This window comes from Populus nigra, chromosome 7 (genome assembly GCF_951802175.1).
Source record: "Populus nigra chromosome 7, ddPopNigr1.1, whole genome shotgun sequence".
Lineage (NCBI taxonomy): Eukaryota > Viridiplantae > Streptophyta > Magnoliopsida > Malpighiales > Salicaceae > Populus > Populus nigra.
Window position 1 is genome coordinate 2,737,414 of NC_084858.1, and position 24,604 is coordinate 2,762,017.

The 24,604-nt window shown below is 32.6% G+C and overlaps 3 protein-coding genes across 9 annotated transcripts; all 3 read left to right on the forward strand.

Moving 5' to 3' along the window:
• Nucleotides 1-1,767: 1,767 nt before the first annotated feature.
• On the forward strand, nucleotides 1,768-3,781 carry LOC133698237 (large ribosomal subunit protein uL1y-like). The gene is made up of 6 exons (XM_062121099.1): nucleotides 1,768-1,877; nucleotides 1,979-2,037; nucleotides 2,152-2,371; nucleotides 2,657-2,822; nucleotides 2,953-3,158; nucleotides 3,521-3,781. Exons 2-6 carry the CDS (start codon nucleotides 2,033-2,035, stop codon nucleotides 3,572-3,574), a joined length of 651 nt encoding a protein of 216 aa, XP_061977083.1. The 5' UTR covers nucleotides 1,768-1,877; nucleotides 1,979-2,032; the 3' UTR covers nucleotides 3,575-3,781.
• Nucleotides 3,782-6,136: 2,355 nt separating this feature from the next.
• LOC133699365 (large ribosomal subunit protein uL1y-like) lies at nucleotides 6,137-8,383 on the forward strand (the record flags this gene model as incomplete). The annotated part of the gene is made up of 6 exons (XM_062122599.1): nucleotides 6,137-6,286; nucleotides 6,391-6,434; nucleotides 7,081-7,300; nucleotides 7,583-7,748; nucleotides 7,875-8,080; nucleotides 8,166-8,383. Coding segments are annotated over 6 exons (840 nt in total), but the record flags the coding sequence as incomplete, so codon positions are not given.
• Nucleotides 8,384-15,092: 6,709 nt separating this feature from the next.
• Nucleotides 15,093-24,510, forward strand: LOC133699336 (ferredoxin, root R-B2-like). 7 transcript variants are annotated; one of them, XM_062122561.1, is made up of 6 exons: nucleotides 15,093-18,809; nucleotides 18,949-19,022; nucleotides 19,225-19,335; nucleotides 19,467-19,874; nucleotides 20,055-20,259; nucleotides 20,466-20,647. In XM_062122561.1, the coding sequence occupies exons 1-2, from the start codon at nucleotides 15,173-15,175 to the stop codon at nucleotides 18,978-18,980; spliced, it is 3,669 nt and encodes a 1,222-aa protein (XP_061978545.1). In that variant the 5' UTR covers nucleotides 15,093-15,172; the 3' UTR covers nucleotides 18,981-19,022; nucleotides 19,225-19,335; nucleotides 19,467-19,874; nucleotides 20,055-20,259; nucleotides 20,466-20,647. The 7 variants fall into 7 exon arrangements, with proteins under 7 accessions (XP_061978545.1, XP_061978544.1, XP_061978546.1 ...); XM_062122560.1 differs by having other exon boundaries at nucleotides 19,480-19,874; XM_062122562.1 differs by having other exon boundaries at nucleotides 19,480-19,874; nucleotides 20,470-20,647.
• Nucleotides 24,511-24,604: the final 94 nt, after the last annotated feature.

The window sequence follows — 24,604 nt, forward strand, 5'->3', positions numbered from 1 at the left end:
GTAAATATCCTGTATTTGCCTCCACTTTTTGCCCGATCAGACCCGTTCCCTGGCTATACTTCCATTGCCATAAATACTGGTTGGAACAAAACCAAGGTTTGCCTCTAATATTTTCCAAGAACTCAAAATCAATTTCGTCGATCATGATTGCTTTTGTACTCGTCACCGTTTGATGTATGCAATGAGACTACAACTCTAGCAGTACTGTAATCTCCAGGGAATTCCATGAAAGCACTAAAATACGATGAGAGATGCATGTCTTCGGATACGAAACCAGAACCTGAACTTTCATCGAGGGAAACTTGGACTGATTTTCCTCCACCGTCAAGAAGAATCACATGATCATTCTGAAGAGAACCCTAAATTAAACAGAAGCAGTGATGAAGGCCAAGCAAATAAAAAAAACCCTAGACAAGAAATGTTATTGAACGCCATTTTTATTTTAAACACCTATGGTTAATTTGAAGATGAGGAAGAGGACGAGAGATGATAAATACACGAGCATTTGCAGCCTCCAAAGAATCATGTGTTGTTTTCCACCATTTATATTCAAAAATAGTTTTGAGTTTTTATTCTCTGTCCAATTTTATCTTTATTTTATAAAAATAACCTTGTTTATTTGCCGAAAAATAGTTTTTTTTTGAAAAGTGAATTCCGAGAAAAGTGAATTTCGGAAAAGCATTTTCCAATATTTGGTAGTATAATGAAAAATAAGTTGGAAAACACTTTCCAGTATTTGGTTATGTTATGGAAAATGAGCTGGAAAATAACTTATTAATGTTTTATTTTTTTCAAGTTTATTAAAATAATAAGGAACAAATCTTATAAATTAAAAAGTTGAATGGGAATGAAATTGAAAAAAAATATAATTTCATAAATTATCTCAGATAAAATAAATAATAATCAAAATAATAGAGATCAAATAAAAAATAAAAAAATTGAAAGATGAAGAAATTAAAATAATAATAATTAACATTTCATAAATTATTTCAAATAAAATAAGTAACAATCAAAAGAATGAGGACCAAATTTGATAGATAAAAAATTTCAATAAAAAAAATGATAAGAAAAAAGCGAATAGCAATTATAAAAATAAGGATCAAAGTTAATATAAAAATTAAATTTTAAGAGATAAAATTAAAAAATAATATTCAAAACAAAATATATATATAGTAATCAAAAGTTTGAGGATCAAATTTGATATAATCATCAAATAATGACATTTCTAATTTTTCACAACTTCCGGAAAATATTTTCCGCCTAAATTTTTCGAGAAAACACTTTCCTGAAAACCAAGCCAAATTTTCCTTTGACTGGAAAGTGTTTTTCGTTGACCAACTTTTCTAATGACAAACAAACACATGAAAGTTTGGAAAGTGATTCCGGAAAACAAAAGTGGTTCCGGAAAACAAACACATCCAAAAAAAAAATATTTTTCTGGAAACTAAGTCAAATATTTCTTTGACTGAAAAGTATTTTCCTTTAACCAGAAAGTATTTTCCGTTAACCACCTTTCACAAACAAACACAAAAACATTTAAAAAATAATTTTCCAAAAACTTATTTTCAGAAAACAAAAAATGTCCTAAATCCATCTCTCTAATCCAATCTTTTAATAAATTCAACAAGTGTCTTTAACATGTTGTTTTCCCACGATTTGATTAATCTATGCAAACATAGTCGTGGGCTGGAATTGGGCCACAGAGAGTGTTCAAATATAAAACCTAGCTCAAACAACATACATTACACCAAGCCCAGCCCACCGAACATACAATGTTTCGACTAGGGTTTAGCTTTAGCGCTCTCCCTCAGGCACTGACATATTTATACACCTCCCTTCAGCCAGCTGCTCTCTGGCTAGGGTTTCTTCGTCTTTCGGTGAGCGCGGACATATTTTCTCTTTTACGTACTTTTCACTGTTTTCCTTGCTTTGACTTCAACTCTCTGATCTCTGATTCATCCCCTCGTTTCTCTTACAGGAAAGAAAGGAATAAAGAAAGAAATCCTGAGAGCCCTTGTTGAAATCTTGGAACATGAGGTATGGGTTGCAAAGATCACCGGTTTTTTTTCTGTTCTTGTATTTGAGTTCGTTGATCTTTCAAACCCAGAACTGATTTTTTTGGGGGGTTTTGGATATTTTCTTTGGATGCAGTAAGCTTGCGGGGGATACCATCAGAGAAGCTGTGACAACCATAAAGAATGGTGTGAATGAGAAGCCACGCAAGTTCACCCAGACCATTGAGCTTCAGATTGGCTTGAAAAATTATGACCCACAAAAGGATAAGCGGTTTAGTGGCTCTGTTAAGTTGCCTCACATTCCTCGTCCCAAAATGAAGGTTTGCATGCTTGGAGATGCTCAGCATGTGGAGGAGGTAAATGTTTATTCCATTCTGTCAAAATAGATCGAGTGAAAGAAGTATTTGATTCATTTGTGGGGATTTTTTATATTACCCGTTTGAACTCAAAACTTTGGAATTGGTGATAGAACATGTTCGATGATGGTTCGATTGTAATGTTGCCAGTTTTAGAGAAAGTGAAATGCTTGCTTGTGTTATTTTGTGGTAGCATCGTTTGATGATGGCTGTGAGATTTATGGAGTTGTTTTTTGTGTGAGAATTTTTGATGTGGTTGTTGTGTCAATTGATTTCTGTCGGCAGGCAGTGTCAATAGGCTTGCAATGGATGGATGTTGAAGCACTGAAGAAGCTGAACAAAAACAAGAAATTGGTCAAGAAGCTTTCAAAGCAGTACCATGCCTTTTTGGCCTCAGAGTCTGTCATCAAGCAGATTCCCCGTCTCTTGGGCCCTGGCCTCAACAAGGCAGGCAAGCAAGTTTACTATGAGTATACTCCATGTTTGTTTATTGCATCTTGAACTGTGTTAGTGTTGAAGTGTTGATTGGCTTGTGGATGCAGTAGTTTCTCTTTTTTATGCTGCTTTATGCTTGAATGCAGGAAAGTTCCCAACCCTTGTGACTCACCAAGAGTCGCTAGAGTCAAAGGTGAATGAAATCAAGGCAACTGTGAAGTTTCAGTTGAAGAAAGTGTTGTGCATGGGTGTTGCTGTTGGTAACTGTGATATGGAGGACAAGCAGATCTTCCAGAATGTGCAGATGAGCGTCAATTTCCTTGTCTCACTTTTGAAGAAGAATTGGCAAAATGTGAGTTATAAACCTAATCAATCTTTTTGCAAATTAGTTTTTCCTTTTGGTTTGTCATGCTTGTTTTATTTTTATTTTGAGCTACTCTAGAATGGTTATGATTATTCTCTTTGGCACCTAATCAATCTTTTGATTTAGTTATAGCTTGCTTCATGTAGCTTTGTTTACAAATAGTTCATTACCTATTATCCTCATGTCTTGTGGCTATAACCTGCAACTGATTAACTGGTTGGGTGGGAGGAGGATGTCTGTTAACTCAAATCTTGCCTTTAGTAATTACAGGGTTGTTTGTTGGGATTGATATTTATTTGATTGTCCTTGATTGGTTTTGTACTCATGTAAAGTTTTTTGTTGGAAATCAGGTCAAGTCCCTGCACCTTAAGAGTACCATGGGAACTCCTGTCCGCCTTTACTAAGGAGTTCTAAGCAACCATAGTTTTGTAAGAAGAGAAGAGTCTACCATGAGCAGAACTGAGAAATGTTATCTTTGAACATTAGGATTTTATGTTTCTGGATTTTTTTTTGAATGCTTCTTATTTTTATGATTACCAGAATTGTATGAAGTTTTTGCTGAATAGATGTGAACTTTGTTTTCTTTTGAATGATTCATGGTTTGCCTGACATATCTTGGAGTTGTCCCTGGCATACACAGAATTAAATGATTGGTTTGACGACACAGCCAGTTGGCCACTATTGTATGTTCTTACCTGAGTTTCTTTCACGCGAAATTTCTCTACGCATTGTTGACCCGTGTGCTAGATTTCAACTGTGGATGTTTGCTGTTATCCTAGGAAAAGAAACCAACATCTATTTCATAGTAGTTGGAAAAGGGGCATGAACAAGTAGTGACATAGTCGCTGAGTGATCGAACATGTTTTTGGCTGTGCTAGTCTATGCGTGTGCAGTTTTTATTTCTCTGAAGTGGCCAAATCAAAAGTAAAAATAAGGACTCCCTGGCCACGCCTGAAGGGAGATTGGAAATTTGGAAACTACGGATTATTGAGGGAGTGAAGGATGAGTTTCTCCCCTGCTCCTTTAGGAAGAGGTTTGGAAGGGTTCTTCCTCGAATTTGGAGGATTGTCTTGCTTCATGAGATCAGCACTCTTTGGCGTAGAATTCCTATTTATTACAATCTCTTTTGACTGTTTTCTTCGGCTCTTGAATCATGTGCTCTTTCATTAAGAATAAATCTAAATGTGTAACCCAAGCGATGTTTATTGCTGTTATGGAATCCTTCAAAACATTTTTACTGTTTATTTTTAGTAAAATATTTTATTAGAAAGTTGATCACCAATAAATATTTTTTAAAATAATTTAAACACCATACAATCTTATAATTTTAACCACAACTACCACTTTTTTGAGCCTCGGAATGAGGTTGTGGTTGTTTTTATCTTATAAATATATTAAAATAATAATTCATATTTAAAAAAATTATTTTTGATATCAGTGTATAAAAATATTAAAAAAAATATATTATTTTAAAGTAAAGAAAAAAATAAATTTTTTTAAATGTTTATTAAAAACTTTTTAAAATGTAAAAACAAATAGGATTTATAACTATCTCAACCATCATTATTATAATATACATCATTATTATAATATATGATTATTATTTTTATTATCATCATTATTTTACCATGGTTTTTAAAATGCAAAGTGAAATGATAAAAATACTTTTAGAATAAAAAAATTAAACCTTGAGATAAGGGTAATTTTGGTTTTTTATAATAATGTTTTTATAGTTATCAAATCAGCTCAGAGATAATTTTGTATTTGGCTAAAAAAAAATGTGTGTGTGGCGCAATTGGAGGCATTTACTAGTGTTGAAAAATGAACTTCTATTGTGTCATTGAAAGCATCGTTATGTATTTTTCTTTATTTTTCTTGTTGGTGCAACGCAAGCCACTAGTGATAGTTTGGTTTTGTGCCAATTAGCTTTTTTTATCCTTCTCTCTTTCATTCCTTTAAAATTACAGCTTGATCTTTTTATTTGTTGGTATTTCAACTTTAGTATCTATTATTTTGATTTTTAATTTTTGGTTTTGGCCATTTTGTATAAATTTTATTTATTTTAAATTTCACCCTTCAATCTCAAATTGTCAATATTATATTCTCCAATGTGGTCCTTATTTTTTGAATTTCCAATTTGTTTTAATTTTTTATTATTCTTTTATTAAATTGTTTTTTTTGTTCAATTTCACCATTCAATGAAATATAAAATTTATTTCATATTTTAATTTTGATCTTTATTTTTTAATTGTTATTGTTTTAAAAAAATTCTTTTGTATGACTAAGATTTTCTTTTCAATTTCATCATTTAATATATAGTTGATTGAGAATTGGACATAATAGTTTTTACAGATTGAGTGCTTTACTTGGGTCACGAGTTTAAAAAATTAACATAATTTTAATTTTTTAAAAGATTTTACAACTTTTTTATTTTTACGAGGTTATTCAAATCATATAATCTAGGAATATGGACATGGTAAGATATCACAGATTGATTTAACTCTAATTAGAGTGACTACAGATTTATCATGACTTATTTTTTATTTTTATTTACTCAATTTCAACACCTGAAAAATATTTTTTAACACGTAAGAAAATAGTAAGGTCGTGCAGTGAAGTGCGAGAAATGAGACTAAGATAAACTATTTTTGTTTGGGATAAAATATAACACGCAATCATGTTCACAGATTTTAAATGATGTTGATATTTGAGAACATGTAAGAAATGCTTTAGAATGGTTAAAATGATAATTTGTGGGAAAATAGGAGTTCTATAATTAATCAGTACACTATTGATATTTTTCAATTGAAATTTAAATAAATGCAATGAATTCCAATACCAAAGCAAAGAAAACTCGAAAGTGTTCAAATTAAATACATTAATTTTTAATCTAAAAAAATTAGCCAGAGATTATAAGTTGATCAAATCATAAAAAAAACGAATTTATAATTAAATGCCCCAATAATTACGGGCTAAGTCTAGTTTCTTCTAAACGCCAGACCCAGCCCATTAAACGTAGCCAGGGTTTCTTCTCCAACCAGAAGTTCTCTTCCATAAACCTCACACTCCCTAGCAGCGTCCTTCTATTTTCCAGGTTCTTTCATTTTTGTTCTCTGGTAGGTTTTCCTTCGATTCAACACCTTTTCCTCGATTTGAGATCAACGTTCTAGATATGTTTTTATTTTTTTAAGGTTTAATGTTTTTGCTATTGTATTTGCAGGACAGGACTCTGAAGAGGGTTGCTTTTAGAGGTTTCAGTCATGAGTTATGTCTCAAGATCTCAAGTTGTTTTCTTTTTGTGTCGTTTTATTGCTTTGGCCTTTAGTGCTTCATGGTTTGGAAGGAAATATGACGTGGGGTTGTGTTGGTTCATGGTTTTTGAAGCATTTTGGTATATTTTGAAAGGTTGTCTTGTCCAATGACATGGTTAGAATGAAAAATTTGCTCGGTCGAATTGTTAATTTGTGTTAAAATTGCTTTATGATTATAATAAAATGAACTGTTGATCATACTTAGATTGAACTTGGTCTTAGATTGTATTTACTCGACTGGCTTCTTGAATATCAAGACTAAATTGGACAAAAAGTAAAAATTCACTGAAGGTCCTGTAGAAGTTGGTTGAGGGCCCTTTGGTTTCTTACAATGAATGCTGATAGTTAAGCAGGCTAGGAGCAATGTAATTCCAGTTCAAGAATCCATATGTAAAGAGAACTTATATTAAGGATGATGCTTTTGAAATAGCTAATGGATGCGTACTCTTTTGGTTGAGAGTTAGTGACGTCATTTTGAGTTCTTAAGGCTAAGAAGGAACCCTGGTTGTAGAAAGCACACTGAAACAACTTAGGTTGATCTAGTGGGCGACTTATGTTAAATTTCACGATTCGAATATTTTATGTTTTATCGACTGCAGTAAGCTTGCGGGTGACACAATTCGTGAAGCTGTTACAACTATGAAAAATGGTGTGAACGATAAACCACGCAAATTCGTTCAGACTATTGAGCTACAGATTGGTTTGAAAAACTATGACCCCCAGAAGGACAAGAGGTTCAGTGGCTCTGTTAAGCTGCCACACATACCCCGCCCCAAAATGAAGGTCTGCATGCTTGGAGATGCTCAGCATGTGGAGGAGGTCATTATCCTCTCTGTTCTGTGTAAATACATGGATTAAAAGAATTGTTTGAATCAGTTTTGAGGTTTTGTTTTGATGACTATATAAATGTTCTCTGTTTTGCTGCCTTTTATAGCGTGTTTTGCTTGCTCCATTTGAATCATTTTTTGCAGTGGTTTTGGAAGTCCTGAATTCTATCGAAATACATAGATTAAATACACTCTATGAACTTTTGTCTGCTTTTTTTTTTTTCCGTCTTGTCATGCAACTTTAATAGGGTTAACTGTTCAATTATATTGGCAGGCAGAGTCAATAGGCTTGCAATGGATGGATGTTGAAGCACTGAAGAAGCTGAACAAAAACAAGAAATTGGTGAAGAAGCTTTCAAAACAGTACCATGCCTTTTTGGCATCAGAGTCCGTAATCAAGCAGATTCCCCGTCTTTTAGGCCCTGGCCTCAACAAGGCAGGCAAGTTTATTTGGATGATTTAATGTTTGATTATTGGTTTTCAAACTGTTACCATGTCAAACCGTTGAAGTTGTTTCTGGGTATGGTTGTTTCTCATGGTTTCTGCTAAATTATGCCTGACTGCAGGAAAGTTCCCAACCCTTGTGACTCATCAAGAGTCGCTAGAGTCTAAGGTCAACGAGATCAAGGCAACCGTCAAGTTTCAATTGAAGAAAGTGCTGTGCATGGGTGTTGCTGTTGGTAACTGCGGTATGGAGGACAAGCAGATCTTCCAGAATGTGCAGATGAGCGTCAATTTCCTTGTCTCACTTTTGAAGAAGAATTGGCAAAATGTGAGTTATTATCAATGCCTGCACTTCTCAAACTTGTTGCGACTTTCTGCTGACTAATTTGATGTCTTTTGTTGCAAAAAACCAGGTGAAGTCCCTGCACCTAAAGAGTACCATGGGGACACCAGTCCGCCTCTACTAAGCGAGCTCTACTTTACAGCGTTATAGTTCTGGAATCCTTTCTGAACAGAGCTTATGATTGTTTTCGGAAATATGAAATTTTTGTCGTTGGATTTTTCCTTGCATTTTTCTTGAATGCTTAGCATTTTTGTCAACTGAGTTGTGTATATATATTTGTTTATCTGAGCTCCAAGGTTTTTCTTTTCTTTTTCAACACCCTATCTCCATGGTTATCAAACTGTTCTGGGTCGTAGGTTTCATGAATTAATTGGATCAGACTGGAAAAAATAAAATAATATTTAAAATTTTAATATTTCATCTAAAAAAATTAAAAAAAAATCCATATAAATATAAGTTTTATATATTATAAATAATGAAGTTTTAAAAAATATTTTTTTAAAAAATTTATTCCATATTAAAAAAATACTATGTTATCTTTTTAAGGTGAAGTATTTAAATCAAAAACATTTTTAATCTCAGATTGAAAAAATATATCTTTTTTTTTATGAACATAAATTATATATATTAAAGAGTTTTAAATCTTATATTGAAAAAATATTTTTTTATTTTTTTATATTAAAGTATTTAAACTAAATTTTTTTTAACTCACATTGAAAAATATAACCTTTTATCTTAATTAACTAAAAATACTTTATTAAACCAAAAATTTGTTTCAATAAGTAAATTTATTAAACATAATAAAATATATGATTAGTGTCACGGGATTAGATATTTTAATTTTAGTTAATTGTTTATTTTATTAAATATCAATTTATTGACTAGCGTTTAATATATGACTACATGTAGACTTTTTGATTTATGATAAAAAAAGATTTTATATCTAAAAACATATTTAAAAAATCAATATATTTATTTTTTTAAAAAAAATTATTCATCTCCAAGGATAAGTCAGATAAGACGAAGGATTATTTATATAAAATAACTGTACAGGTAATCAACTTGAAAGGAAAGCCAGACCAATCATAGACAAAGGAATCAAAACCTTTTGATTTGTCAAGAAAGTTTTTCTTCAGACAAAGTGAATTAATGCCGGAAGGCACTTTTCGTGACACGTGTTCCCTTTTGAAGAAAGCAATCATACCTTTTCTTTTTTTTTGTTTTTTACAAAGCAGGAAAGTGCTCTCCAACAATTTTCCTTCACACGGGGTGCTTGGAATTCTTATAATTTAATTTAATTTCAATGATTAAATTAATTTTTTAATTTAAAATCATTTTAATAGTATTAATTTTAATTTTTAATGGAATTCAATTATTAAAAAATAAAAAAATGTTACCTTCTATTTTGATACAGTAATTCTTTTAAAATTAATATTAAAAATAATATTCTAAAAATACCCTTAACAACATAAATCTTTTTTTTAAAAAAAAAAACCCACCATCTCTTTTCTTATTTTTTTCTAACACCTTCTTGAGTACTAGAGAGATTCAAATCTTACAAAAGAGAATATATGTTTCACATCTAACTCGGAATCAGATACTATTTGGAATGTGATGCAAACTATTTCTTATAAAAAATTTTAAATTTTTTTTTTATATGTTTTTAGATTATTTTCATATACTGATATTAAAAATAATTTTTTAAAATAAAAAAGTATTATTTTAATGTATTTTTAAACAAAAATTATTTTAAAAAGTAACCACTACCACACTCTTAACATCGACAGAAACTCTTAAGGTATTCTAGGCTTGCTTAGAACTGTTTGTGCTACTAGTGTATATTCTTTCACATAATGCACTGTAATTTGTTTTCCTGTAATTGATTTGATCTTCTTAAGATTGAAACTTTGGCTATCACATAAGCTTCCAGAGGGAATTCCTGTAAGAACAAACATTTTCCTGTATAGAATACCTTGGAGTCTAGTTATGTCCATTATTAGATTAGAAAGTATTGTTCTGCTTCTGTATTGTTTACACTAGCCATTTAATTTAATCCGTGTTTTGCTCAGAAGTTATGCTTATTTTTTAAAAAAAAATATTGGCTATGTGAATCGTTTTAATATTTTTTTAATATAAAATATTTAAAATATAAATTGAAAAGTTTATATAAGCATCTCATTAAACAAGTTAATAGTCATTTATATAAATAAAAGATGAGAAAATCGTTAATAATAACAAAACAAATTAATAAAATTAAGAAATAAATGTAAATTAAAATATTCAACTATACAATATGAAACATTCATCTTATCGTGTTTACAGAACTTGTTTATTAAAATCAATAAAATATAAATCACAACTTAAAAAATTCACGACTTTATTAAAAGATAGATAAACACAATAAAACTGATTAAATAAATTCATGTCCTATAAAAATATTATGCAATGCCAAACACAACAACAATATTATTTTTAAAAAATACTTTTTTATTTTTAAAAATAAACTTTATTAGTATAAAACCCAAAAAAAATCTAAATGAATTAGCATAATAAAAAATCAAACCCAAAAGATATAAATGGAAGTATTTTTTTTTTCAAAAGATGAGGCTATTCTTTTGAACTATTAATTCAAAAGATATTAATGGTTACTTTCAGTATTTTTTTTTTAACTCCATGTTATTTATTTGAATTCATCTGCTTGCCTAGCCACTTTTAATGTTCCAGAAGTAGGGGTGATTATTTTCGGTTCGATTCGGTTTTTATCGAAAAAAAGTAACCAAACCGAATTTTTTTTAAAAAAACCAAAACCGGTTCAAACCGATCGGTTTCAGTTCTGTTTTTTAAGACAAAAACCAGTTCAAACCGGTTTGACTCTGTTTTTCTGGTTTGGCTGGGTTTTGGCTCGATTTTTTTGGTTTTAACTTGGTTTTTTTTGGTTTGACTAGGTTTTTTTCTGGTTTGGATTGAATTCGATGCTTTATAAAACCCAAACCAAAAAAATAAAGTCAGGTGCTTTATTAAGGCAAAAGAGTCCTGTGCTTTATTAAGGCAAAAGGTGGAAAAAAGACATGACTTTAAAACTTGATTTAGTTCATTTAAGGTCCGCAGTGTGCCAGTTCCTGAGCTTCGTTGGTTGTCAATCTCTAATCAAGTAAAGAAAATCTTTACATGTGTCAGGTCCTCCATTAGTTTATCCACAATTTATGCGAGTCTACTAATGGCGAGTTTGATAAACTAATCAACTAATTATCAATCTTAAAAAAAATTAAAAATAAATTAGTTTAAGGTTTAGATCATGAGTTAAAAAAATAAATTTAAATTAATCGAATCAATCAAAATAAAATTATTTTAAAATATCAAATTAATTTTTAATTAAATTATAGTCGGTTCAAGAAAAAGAATACTTCGGACCCACCAGTTCTTGAATGCCTTATTAAATTTTAAAATTACTCGAGACTTTCATGATTATTTTTTTATTGGTTAAGTTCAATTATGCTACCCCAGACCCCAACATTAATCTAAAAAAAAAAAAGTTCATCCCTGGTGGGTCAAAAGCTATCCACTTTGCATTGAAACGAGATGACATGCCCGCACGCTGCCGCGGGCTTATAAAACAAATGTGAACCAACGCTAGATAAGTAATAGAAATTAAAGGTATGATGGAGCAAATATTTCATGACGAAAAAAAAGTTGTGTTGGCGATCCAAAACTTAGAGACTGAACAAAATGATTTATTGCAATTTACAGTGTTTTGTGATGAAAGATAAAGTGCTTTCGCCACATGATTTAGCTTTTAAGTTCATAAAAAGAAAAAAAAATAACAAAGCTAAATTCTCTACCAACTTAATATTAAAAAAAAAACCAACAAAGATAATTTTGGAAGGAAAAAAACCCATGAGAAAAAACGGTGTAGCAATTGACAATGTTTTGTGAGGAAAACTATAACACTTTTTCCAATAAAATAAAATAAAAAACATTTAGAGAAATATTGTAACAATCTACAGTGTTTTGTGAGAAAAACTACAACGCTTTCCTCATATGATTTAGTTTTATTGTAATTATAATTCTTAACCAACTCAATATTAAAAAAAAAATCGACAAAGATAATTTTGGAAAAAATCATAAAAAAATCACATGGAAAAACATTGCAACAATTCAAAGTGTTTTAAAGAAGAAAAATTACAAAGTTAAATTCTTAATCAGCTTAATATTAAAAAAAAATCGATAGAGATAATTTTATTAAAAAAAATAACAAAACAAACACAAAAAAAAAATTCATGTTGCAAACACTGTAGCAATTCACAGTGTTTTGTGATGAAAGCTACAGTGCTTCCCCACATGATTTAGCCTTATTTGTAATGACTTGTAATTGTAATTCACAAACAACTAAATATCAAAAAAATAAAATTAAAAAGGATAATTTAAAAAAAATTATAAAAAAAACTGTATGGGAAAAAACACTGTAGCAATGGAGAGTAATTTTCAAAAAAAAGTTATAGTGCTTTCCTCACATATTGTAATTGTAATTTTTAACCAGCACAATATTAAAAAATAAAATAAAATAAAGATAATTTTGAAGGAAAAAAAACCATGCGGAGAAACATTGTAGCAATCAACAATGTTTTAAAGAAAAAAAATTACAAAATCAAATTCTCAATCAGCTCAATATTAAAAAAAAATCGACAAATATAATTTTGAAAAATAAAAAAATAAAATAGAAAAACTAAGTGGAAAAACATCGCAGCAATCCACAGTATTTTTTTTTAAAAAAAATCACAAAGCAAAAATTTTAACCAGGTTAATATTTAAAAGGTAAAATCAACAAAAATAATTTTGAAAAAAAAATAAATGAAAAAAAAGGAAAAATAAGAAAGTTGAAAAAAAATAATTTTGCAAAAAAACAAAAAAAAAGAAAAAAGGGAAAGTTAGCAAAAAAAAAATGAGGAAGAAGAATCACTGTGGATTACTGTTGTAATCCACAGTGTTTTGTGTGTGGGGGAACAGTAAATCCCCCACACGGAAAAAAAAAGAAGAATCACTGTGGATTACTGTTGTAATCCACTTTGTGTGTGAGGGAACAGTAAATCCCCCACACGATTTAATTATATGTACTAGTAATCCACAGTGCTTTGTGTGTGAGGGAACAGTAAATCCCCCACACGATTTAGTTATATGTACTAGCTTTGATACCCGCGCGATGTCGCGGGTCATTTTTTTACATAAAAATTATTAAAAAAAATAAAAATTTAAAAATCTTGGATTTTTCTGCAAAGTTATATTCAAAAATTTTGGGTTTGGCTGCAACGCCTGACCTAAGAGTAATATTTATAATATTAAAATAAAATTAAACTTGTATGATCCAAGTTTAAGTGAGCTTGGCTGTAATACCGGACCCAAGAATACTGGATGTGGATCTGGCTATAAGGTTGTATCATAAAAGTGTGACAATTAAATAGATTAATTTAAAAAAAATCAAAGAACAAAAATTAACAGGAAGAAAAAAATTAATGAAGAAAAAGAAAAAAAATCTGAATTAATTGGGTTAACCCGTCAAACCTGAGATTTATGTCATGAAAGTCTGATAACTAAATAAAAAAAAATTAATATCAACAAACTAAACAAAATTAATTAAAAAGAAAAAAATAAAGGCATCAACCTTTTCACCATGAACTGCATACAATATTAAAAGATGAAATCTGAAGAACAAAACTAATGAGGAAAAAGAAAAACAATCTGAATCAACTGGGTTAACCCGTCAAATCTGAGATCTATATCATGAAAGTCTGATAATTAAACAGAAAAAATCTAATATTAAGAAACTAAATTAAAAGAACAATTACAAAAGATAAAAAGAATAAAAAAAGATTAAAAAAAAGAAACTAAATGCATAATCTTTTTCACTGTGAACTGCAGTGTGCAGTCCACAGTAAAATGCTTAAAAAAAAGGAAAAAACAAAAATAAAACAAAGGCATACGCCACGGATTTTTTTTCTTGCATAAAAAATATCAAAAAAAGCTAAGATCTATCAGTGTTATGTTTTTTTACAAAAATATACCCAAGAGCCTTTGGTCTAGCTGCAACGCTTGACTCAAGAGTAATATTTAAAATATTAAACTTACATGACTCAAGTTTAAGTGAGTCTGGTTGTAACACTGGATCTAAGAGCCTTGGATATGGGTCTGGCTGCAAATTAAATAGATTAATTAAAAAGAAAAAAACAAAAAAAACACAACAGGAAAAAAAAACTAATGAAGAAAAAGAAAAAAAATCTGAATTAATTGGGTTAACCATTCAAATCAGGTTAACTCGTCAAACCTTAGATTCACGTCATGAAAGTTTGATAACTAAATAGAAAAAAAATTGATGGGTTAACCCATAATTAACTGGGTTAACCTGTCAAGCTCGGGATACATGTCATGAAAGCTTGATAATTAAATAGAAAAAAATTTAACATTAACAAACTAAACTAAACGAAAAAAATTAATTAAAAAGAAAAAAAGCAAAAAAAATAAAATTTCGGGTTAACTCGTCATACCAGATTAATTCATCAAACTTGGGATCCATTTCATGAAAATCTGATAACTAAATAAATTTTTTTTTACCATTAACAAACTAAATTAAACAAAAAAAATTCATTAAAAGAAAAAAACACAAACAAAAAAGTAAACAAAAACCATAAAAGCATAAAAAAAATAAATCAAAATGAAAAAAAATTAAAAACAAAAAAATATATATGTGTTATAATATAATAACAATAATAATAATAATAATAATTATTATTATTATATTAATAATGGGGAAATAATGGGGAAAGTAAAAGGTGTGGGGAATGGGGAAATAATAAGAAAAGTGGGAAAAGTTAAAAGGTATGGGAAAGTTATAGTGTTTTTTCCATGTTTTTTAGAATATTATTTAAAGAAAAGTGGGAAAAGTTAAAAGATGTGGGAAAACTAAAGTGTTTTTTTATAGTATTACTTAATAATAATGTATAATAACACCTTATCGATTTCACCTCTACTGTTTCCGAACTTTCAAAGCATCTCCCTCTTATCATCAATAGTTACCACAGGGAAAATATGGCTGACTTTTCCCTTGCATACGCAACCGAGGAGATCTTGAAAAGGGTTAGTTCACTTGCTGCTCAAGGGATCAGTCTTGCATGGGGATTTAAGAGAGATATGAAAAGGCTGGAGGAGTCATTGATCATGATTCGGGCAGTGTTACAAGATGCTGAAAAAAAGAGAGTTACAGGTGAATCCGTGAGGCTTTGGTTGGAGGACCTACGAGACGTAGCTTACGATGCTGAAGATGTGCTGGATGGGTTTAATTATGAGATTCTTCGCCGGAAGTTAAAGATTCAAAACAGTCTGAAAGGGAAGGTACGCCGCTTCTTCTCTCCCTCCAACCCAGTAGCATTTCGTCTGAGTACGGCCCTAAAAGTTCAAAAGATCAAGGAGTCCTTAGATGAGCTTGGAAATAAAGCAAATAGGTGTGGGCTTGGAGTTCTATCTGTAGATACAGCTTCTCAACCTAGCCCGAACCCAAAGACAGATTCTTTCCTTGGCAGCTCAGAATTTGTCATAGGAAGGGATGATGATGTCTCTAAAATCATCAACTTGTTGGTTAGCTCTTGCAGCAAACAAGTTCTTTCTGTTATTCCTATAGTGGGAACGGCTGGGCTCGGAAAGACCACCGTAGCCAAAAAGGTGCACCAAGAAGTTAAAGGTAGAAAACTTTTTGATGTAACATTTTGGATTTGTGTTTCTGATAGTTTTGACGATGAAAGGATTTTAGGGGGAATGCTGCAAACTCTTAATGAAAACACTGGTGGGATAAGTGAAATAAATGCAATAATGACACATCTTGAAAGAGAGTTGAAGAATAAGAAATTTCTTCTTGTACTTGATGATGTGTGGAATGAAGGATGTGAGAACTGGGGGAGTTTAAAGGATCGTCTGTTGAAAATTAGTGGGAGTAATAGGAATGCTGTTGTTCTTACGACTCGTCTTCCAGTGGTAGCATCCATAATGGAGAGTCCTCCTGAATATAGCTATAAACTGGAACGACTGTCAGATGATCAATGTTGGTCAATTATTAGGGAAATAGTGTCTAGAAATGGAGGAGAGTCAATTCCTTCAGAATTGGAGGCTATCAGAATAGATATTGAAAAAAAGTGTGGGGGAGTGCCATTAACTGCTACTATTTTAGGGGGGGTGTTGCTTTCTGAAAAGGAAAAGGAAAAATGGAGGTCAACAATAGACAGCGATGCTTTTGAGATGTTAAGTCATAATGATCGAGTTTTACCTATATTGAAATTAAGTTTTGATCATTTGCCTTCTACATCTCTGCAACGCTGTTTTGCTTATTGTTCTATTTTTCCTAAAGATTTTGAGTTTGAAAAGGAGAAACTGATTCAGCTTTGGATGGCTGAAGGGTTGCTTGGGCCATCTGATAGAGAGATGGAAGATAGAGGTGATAGGAATTTTAATGACTTGCTTGCACGGTCATTTTTCCAAGATTTCCAAAAGGATGATCTTGGAAACGTAATCTGTTACAAGATGCATGATCTTGCTTTGTCGGTGACAAAATCAGAGACAGTGATTTGGAAGGCTGGTTCAGTTATAGGCAGTAAAGTTTGTATCCGACATCTAAATCTCATTTCCTGTGAGAGAAATGAAGAAGTATTTCTAAAGGATGGTGCTAGAAAATGGCGTACATTATTCTCAGGATTCCTTAACAAGTCTTGGGAATTCAGAAGTTTGCGAAGTCTGACCTTGAATGATGCTCGTATGACAGCGTTGCCAGATTCAATTTGCAGGATGAAACTTTTGAGGTATCTAGACGTTTCACGAACAGATATCAAAGTGCTCCCGAAATCTATCACGAAGCTCTATCATTTGCAAACCTTAAGATTCAGCGAGTGCTGGTCACTCAAAAAGCTTCCCAACAAAATGGAATATTTGGTGAGCTTGAGACATATTGACTTTAGTCATACGCCAGCTCATGTTGGATGCTTAACTGGTCTTCGAACACTGCCATTGTTTGAAGTGGGTCAGGATAAGGGCCACAAAATTGAAGAGCTGGGATGCTTGAAGGAACTAGGAGGGGAGTTGAGAATAGTCAATCTGGAGCATGTAAGAGACAAAGAAGAAGCCAAGGGAGCAAACCTGTCTGGAAAATCAAAGATTAACTCATTGGTATTGGTATGGAATCCAAGCAGCGGCTCCAGGATCAATGAGAAGGATGTGTTGGAAGGCCTCCAGCCTCACCCAAACATACGAAGCTTAGAGATTGAGAATTACAAGGGTGATGAATTCCCACCATGGCTTTTAAAACTCAATAATTTGGTGGTGCTGAAATTGAAAGGCCATTTTCCTCATCTTGAAATTCTTGAGTTAGAAGAATTGGATAGTTTAAGTTATATCGTCAGTGGATTTAGAACAATGGCTGCAGCTTTGTGTCCAGCTTTAAAAAGAGTGTCTCTAAAGCGCATGAATAATCTAATGGAATGGACAGTACCTGGAGCAGCAGCTGGTGGAATGGAAGTAGCATTTCCTTGCCTTGAAGAGTTGGAATTTAATAGGTGTCCGAAGTTGAAAAGCATTCCATTTATGAGGCATTTTTCATCAAAACTTGTAAGATTGACAATCAGAGACTGTGATGCATTGAGTCATATATCTGGTGGAGTACAAGTACTATTTCCTCTTCTCGAAGAGTTGTACATTGAACGTTGCAAGGAGTTGAAAAGCATTCCATCAACGAGCCATCTCTCATCAAAACTTTTAAGATTGACAATCAGACACTGTGATGCATTGAGTGATATGTCTGGCGAATTTCAAGCCTCTATGACATCTTTTAAATATTTAACCATAGAGCATTGTTCCAATCTGGCATCCATTCCAAGCCTTCAAAACTGCACAGCTCTGAAGGTATTGTCTATTTATAAGTGCTCTAAGGTGGTGCCTATTATTCTAGAATTGCATTCTCTTAGAAGTGTATCCATCCGTTCGTGTGAAGAAGCATGTGTTCGAATTAGGTGGCCACTATCCTGCGCAAATCTGGAGGATTTGAAAATAGAGCACTGCAGGGAGCTTATCTTTGATGATGATTTACATGGAGGAGAATTGTTGCCTTCTTCTTGTCTTCAATCACTAGTCATTATGCGTTGTGAATGCTTGAAGTCTGTTCCTGATGGTTTAGAAAGAAGACTGCATTCGCTTGTTCGATTAGATATCAGTGGGTGTCCGAATTTAAGTCATATTCCGGAAGAATTCTTTCGCGGCCTCAACCAATTGGAGGTATTGCACATTGGTGGTTTCTCAGAGGAATTGGAGGCATTTCCTGGAATGAATTCAATCCACCACCTGAGTGGTTCCCTCAAAGAGCTAAAGATAATTGGATGGAAGAAACTGAAGAGTCTACCAAATCAACTTCGACACCTCATCTCCCTTAAGAGATTAAAGATCTATGGTTTCAACGGAGAGGAATTTGCGGAAGCTTTGCCACATTGGTTAGCCAACCTTTCTTCTCTTCAAGAGCTTACAATTTCGGAATGTCAGAATCTCAAGTATCTTCCAAGTTCAACTGCCATGCAACGCCTCTCCAAATTAACACTTCTGGACATTAGGAGTTGTCCGCTTCTTGATCGAAATTGCTTAAAGGGCAGCGGGTCTGAGTGGCCCAAGATTTCTCATATCCCAAGTATCAATATAGGTAAGTTTGAATTTCTATAAAATCTGTCTGCTTTGAATTATATTTATTTATATTAAATTTAATTGCTTCAATAATTTCATTCTTTCTGTTCCATTGCACTCATTAATTTAATTGCTTCCACGACAAATCCTCCTTCTAGGACTAGAGCGCAACTCCTCCAATATTAAATAAATAGCAAGCGAGGGAGCACAATCTTATTATCAATTTCATCAGGTCGGTTCTTCACTTTCGAACTTTTTGGGTTTACATGGACTTAACCCATCAGTTTTTTTTTCTAATTTTTTATTTCATTTTTTCTGTTTATCTGAATTTTTTTTTCTTATGTTTTTGTATAAGATCCTTCTCTTGTGCAAAGCTAATGATAACTGATTCCCTTTTTTATAATTTAATTGTATACTTTTATGCTTCAACTCAGCTGGATTTCTCGCTGGCTTAATCTTTAACATAACCAGGAGACGGCGATCCGGTACAAAAGAGACAAGCCCTCCGTGCTGCACAGCCAGCCCCTCGCTTTGACTTCTGACAGGTATTTGGTTGTTTTCATCTTTTTATGTAATTATATTTTCAGGTGAACATACTTTCTTGTTCAGTCAACCAAGAATGAGTGGTTTTATGCAAAGAATATTATGATTCAATGCAATCCCATAAGCATAGTAGATTTTTTTCTCAGGGTTGATGTTTCTCCCGATTTGGAGTCCTGGCAGGAGCAGCAGTGGATCAAGAAATCAATCTGCCTTTCACATGTTCTACTTTCCTTCACTCTTTTATCTCATTTTACCACCTGCAATTCTGAAACGAAAAGGTGTTTTCTCATTCAGATGGTTTACTAGCCCAAACAAGTGAAAGCATTTCGAGAACAGCAAGGACAAATGGTGAAATATAGAGGACCGGATAAAGAGGCAGGCTAGAACATGAAATGCTTTTGACTATGTGAGCTTGGGAAAAGGTTAAGGGGGAAAAGTCTTCTTGAGTTTGTTAGACAATTATTCAACATTACTGTTTATCAGTGCAATGCATGAAATGCTTTTGGTTACTGTTGCGAGACTTAAAGTTGGTGATTCACTGGTAATTAATCTTTTATTCAAAATGTTACTTAAGGTAGCTAGTGAATGCAATGGAATGTGTTTTCTAGTTGAGCTTTTGGTGAATTTCATCTTTGTGTTCTAAAGGTGTTTGGGAGGGGGTGGAGAGCTGTGAAATGGAATCATGGTATAGTTAACAATTCTTCTGCTCGTTCCTGTGCAGGAATTACTCTTATTTAGGGATTGGAGCGGAGATGGGGACTCCATTAACTCACTGAGGTATTTGGCGTCGCAGATAGTGTCAGGTTTCTCTATGAGATTATTAACCATCCAATCCCTTGTGTTGAAGTTGATGCAACATGCATGGTCTCCCAGCAAACAAACCAGCCCCTGGAGTTGACTGAAGGACTGCACCGCAGCAGCACATGGTAAGTATGACGATAATCATCTTGCAGGAAATTTGAAACAGAAATCAAACACCAGTTTTTATTTCGTTCACTTAGTAGAATCACATCACAGATTTAGCATTCTAGAAGTACAGCTTTTGTTGTGTGTTCTTTCCAACTGGAAAGACTTGGCTGGCTAGCCCCGTCTTTCCTTATCTAATGACTTCTTTCCTTATCTAATGACATAGATAGAAAATTCTTGCCGGAGAGTGATAGTTGAGTAACGATTGATTCAAGCCCGTCACAAGGTGCCAGAGTAGATTTCTAAGCAAGATCGAGTATAGAGTGAGGAAAGTGTCAATTGTGTATTTATAAAATGCTTAACAGAATTATTAATCCATGAAATAACTTTTACATTGTTTGCTTCCGAGATATCTATTAAAACATCATAACTCTCATTAGCATTTCTAGGTTTCATAGAAATTCCACTAACATATCTCCGCATTCTTTTACCCTTATAATAATTTCTCATCACATAATTCTAATACGAATAATTCTTCTATCCAATTTCACACTCACATACTGAAGCAAATTGTCTCTTTTAATAGTCATAATAAAAAAACAAAGAAAACCAGAACACAAAAGAAAGGTAAACGAAATACCAAGTGGTAGAAACAAAGAAAAATAAAATACCAGATTGTAGAAACTAAACGAATACTCTCTTGAAATTGTTCAGTCACTCCACACAAAAAACATGTGTTTGAAATTAAACCTCGCCTTATAAAACCTGACTCCGATACCATGTTAAACAATCCAAAAAAATAAAGAGAAATACAAAAATAAAAAAGAACAAAGCTAGGGTTTCATTGATAATATATAATGCAATTAAAATAATTAAAAGGAATAAGTTTAACCTCAATATAAAGAAATTATATATAAGTTAAACAAAAAAAACTAAAAAAAAATATAAAGACTATTTTATCCTTGATAAACAATAAAAAAATAACTATATATTTCTTGCAATCCAGCAACATATAATACATACAACGACAATCTCTAAAAAGAGTTTTTTAAAAAATTGATGGGTGTGCAATTCTAGCAATTAAAAAGATATATATATTTTTTATGTTTTTGAATAGTTTTAATATATTAATGTTAAAAATATATATTTTTAAAAAATATATTTTAAAAAAATAATTATTACAACACTTTTAAACACCCCTATAAAATCAATTAGAATACATTAATTAAGTAGATTACTTTCACTCTAACCAAACAAAAAATTTGTATATTTTTGTGTTTTAAAAATATTTTTTTAAAAAATTAAAATATTTTTATTTTTTTCTTTAATTTAATTTAATATTTTCATATTATTTTAATATATTTATATTAAAAATAATTTTTATAAAATAAAAAAATATTATTTTAATATATCTTTTTTAAAAAATATTTTAAAAAATAATTATTATCTTACCATACCATACAACTTGCCTAGGTTGCTACTTGCTAGTATTTGGCCCGTGGTGGAAGCGCTTGGGGCATCTGTCTCTTGTCTTTGGACTTTGGAGTCGTTCTTCCTTTCAGAGATCCCAAAAGCCACCATCTGCACGTCTTCTACTAATATAAATACCACCACAACCCCTTTTCCCCCGCCACCCACCCCGTGCCTGCTCTCTATCTCTAACATTGTATCCTCCGTCTCGTGTCACCACCACCCCGCCAAAGTAAGCTCTCTTTTCTCTTTTCTCTTATAGTTTTTGTTGTTTTGTTTGGTTCTTTTTCTTTGATGTGATGTAGTTCTTGATTCGTTCTTTTATCTAGAGGGGTAGATAAAACATGAAACATATGTATCTTCCAGGAAGTGGGGACTTGTCTCTCTCTCTCTCTCTCTCTCTTATCTTGTTTTGGTCGACAAGAACAAGACAAGTTTGTATCTTTGATCAACGTGTGGTTTATGTTTTTCGCTTTCGCTTTCTAAACCTTCTTTAAGAAAAGAAAAGTTATTGAAAACAACATGACTGTTACCTGTTTCATTAAAAATTTGGGATGGTTTCTTAACTAGCTAGGTCTAGGATGTTGGGTTAGTCTTGAAAATTCCTGTCATTTTGGTAAGGGAAAATTGAGAAACTGGGGATTCGGAATGTAGCATCAATAGTTTGAGGTTATAATTAATCAGGGACAATTAGAGTGTTTATCTCTTGCTGTGTAACCACTGTAAATTAGGGGTTTTTTCCAGCTTTGAAAGAGCTAGTCTGAAGTTTTTTTATTTTTTTATCTTAGAACAAAAGGAGACATCTTGCTGGCATTTTTTGTTGTTGTGGGAACTAATTTGTGTGTTAGTCCTGTGATTTCTAGAGGTTATTACTAATTACATCTGTTCGCATATTGAGCTGATAACTATATTTTGATTTCTGGGTTGCTTACGATATTAAGACCTTCTCAGTTTATTTGTTATTGCTGCTAAAAAATTTTAGCAGTGAGCTATGGAACATTTTCTTTTCCAAGTGAAATCCCCTACTATATGAAAGAGTGAAAACGTGCTTTCGTTGTTGTGGAATAAGAAGCCTTCGTATCTTAATGCATGTATTTAATTTATTCGGAGCTATTGGAGCGGGATCCACTTTTTGGGGAATATGAGTCGAAGCAATGACAAGAATATTTCTAGTGGAACATCTTTCACAATCCCTGGAGAGATAGTTCACTAATAGACCGAGGGATAAGTAATTCGACTCATTCACATCCAGATCGTGAATGTTTGGATTACTGCTTTCGTGGTCTATAGGAACCCTGTATGGTATAGCGCTGGCCTTATTCTGGAATAGTGATATTTGGCATGCTAACTAGCTTTGTGAACTTTGATTTTGCAAAAAAAAATCTCTGTTAATTCTCTTTCGTCGTTCACTTTTCCAAAAATGAGAAATCTTGATTTTTACTTGCTTTATGTTCTCTTTTTAAATGATGGAGCCTCGAGTGAAGAGCAGAGAGCCATTACCTTGCTCTTCTCATAGTGCTCCAAACATCAATTGCCTTCTTGTTGTAGGAATGGATGATTTGGTTCTGTTTTGTTGCGGATATAAGTGAGGCATACAATGTTGGAACATGATCTGATCTTATACTTGAGTGTGTTTAAGATTCCATGGGCTAGGGGCAGGGAACCTTTTTTTTTGCTCATTCTTAGGATTCCCTTGCTCACTACTTGTGAATTCTGATCTTTGTTGCTTTGTCCATGCAGAATGATGCAGCTTCTTTCGCATGTTAGACTCATTGCATGTTTTGTGCTTTATTTTTGTGGTGCTATACAAACATATAAAACCCTGTATGAAATGGCTGTGTTAAACACTTCCAATGAAGATTCAACAGTGGTATTTTCATAAAACATGGACATTGCTCCCCTTCCTGCACTTTATTTCTTTTAAGTAGCTTGATGAAAAATAGTGCTTTTAAATTCCATGCAAAATGAATGAAACCATTCAATTATTACTAATATCTGTCAATTTCTGGTATTCTGCATATAGGAGTACAGATGACAACAGTTACCGTTTCTTCCCAAAGCCTGCTCAAAGCTGCACCCCAAAATCAGTTTACGAGCACCATTGTCAAGAGAACGTCCTCACTGGGATCAGTAAAGAGTGTCTCTAAGTCATTTGGCTTGAATTGCTCCGCCAACTACAAAGCATCAATGGCAGTATACAAGGTTAAAGTGATTACACCAGAAGGCGAAGAGCATGAATTTGAAGCTCCAGATGACACATACATCCTAGATGCAGCCGAGAATGCAGGAGTTGAGCTGCCTTATTCTTGCAGGGCTGGGGCTTGTTGTACCTGTGCTGGGAAGGTGGCATCAGGTTCTGTCGACCAGTCTGATGGTTCTTTCCTTGATGAGGATCAAATGAAGGACGGTTATCTTCTGACTTGCGTTTCCTACCCAACTTCAGATTGTGTGATTCACACTCACAAGGAAGGTGACCTTTGCTGAGGTCTTTGGCAGTCAGAATTGAATAGGGACGTAGGATTTCTGTGATTGTTATGAATCATTTTGAATCTAATGATGGTATAGACCGCCGGGGACCTTCCTCTCTGTAGTGACTTCATGTTTGTTGTTTCAACACCAAGAAGGATAGTTTTACACAGTATTGCAGTAAATAAATAGATGTGGAAATGTTCCCAGCTCCCATTATTTCTTTGTTAGACATCATGGTGAGGGTGGAGGGTAAAAAATCCATGTTTCTTAAGTTGTAGTTCAAAGAAATTTCTAAAGTCGCTGATACCAGTTTATACCTCGTTCTGATTTCACTCGCACTGTTTTGGGCCACAAAAAATTACAGTCGATCATGCCAGGAAAGCCTTTTTGGTATCTTTTTACACAAGAACACAGCTATACAATAAC

Bases quoted from the DNA above. Each gene is read 5' to 3' on its own strand.
- LOC133698237 (XM_062121099.1), top strand. The intron at 2,823-2,952 runs GCAAGCAAGTTT...GCTTGAATGCAG, and splicing joins CCCTGGCCTCAACAAGGCAG to GAAAGTTCCCAACCCTTGTG. The intron at 3,159-3,520 runs GTGAGTTATAAA...GTTGGAAATCAG, and splicing joins TGAAGAAGAATTGGCAAAAT to GTCAAGTCCCTGCACCTTAA.
- LOC133699336 (XM_062122561.1), top strand. From the start codon at position 15,173: ATGGCTGACTTTTCCCTTGCATACGCAACCGAGGAGATCTTGAAAAGG. The intron at 18,810-18,948 runs GTAAGTTTGAAT...TCCTCCTTCTAG, and splicing joins TATCCCAAGTATCAATATAG to GACTAGAGCGCAACTCCTCC.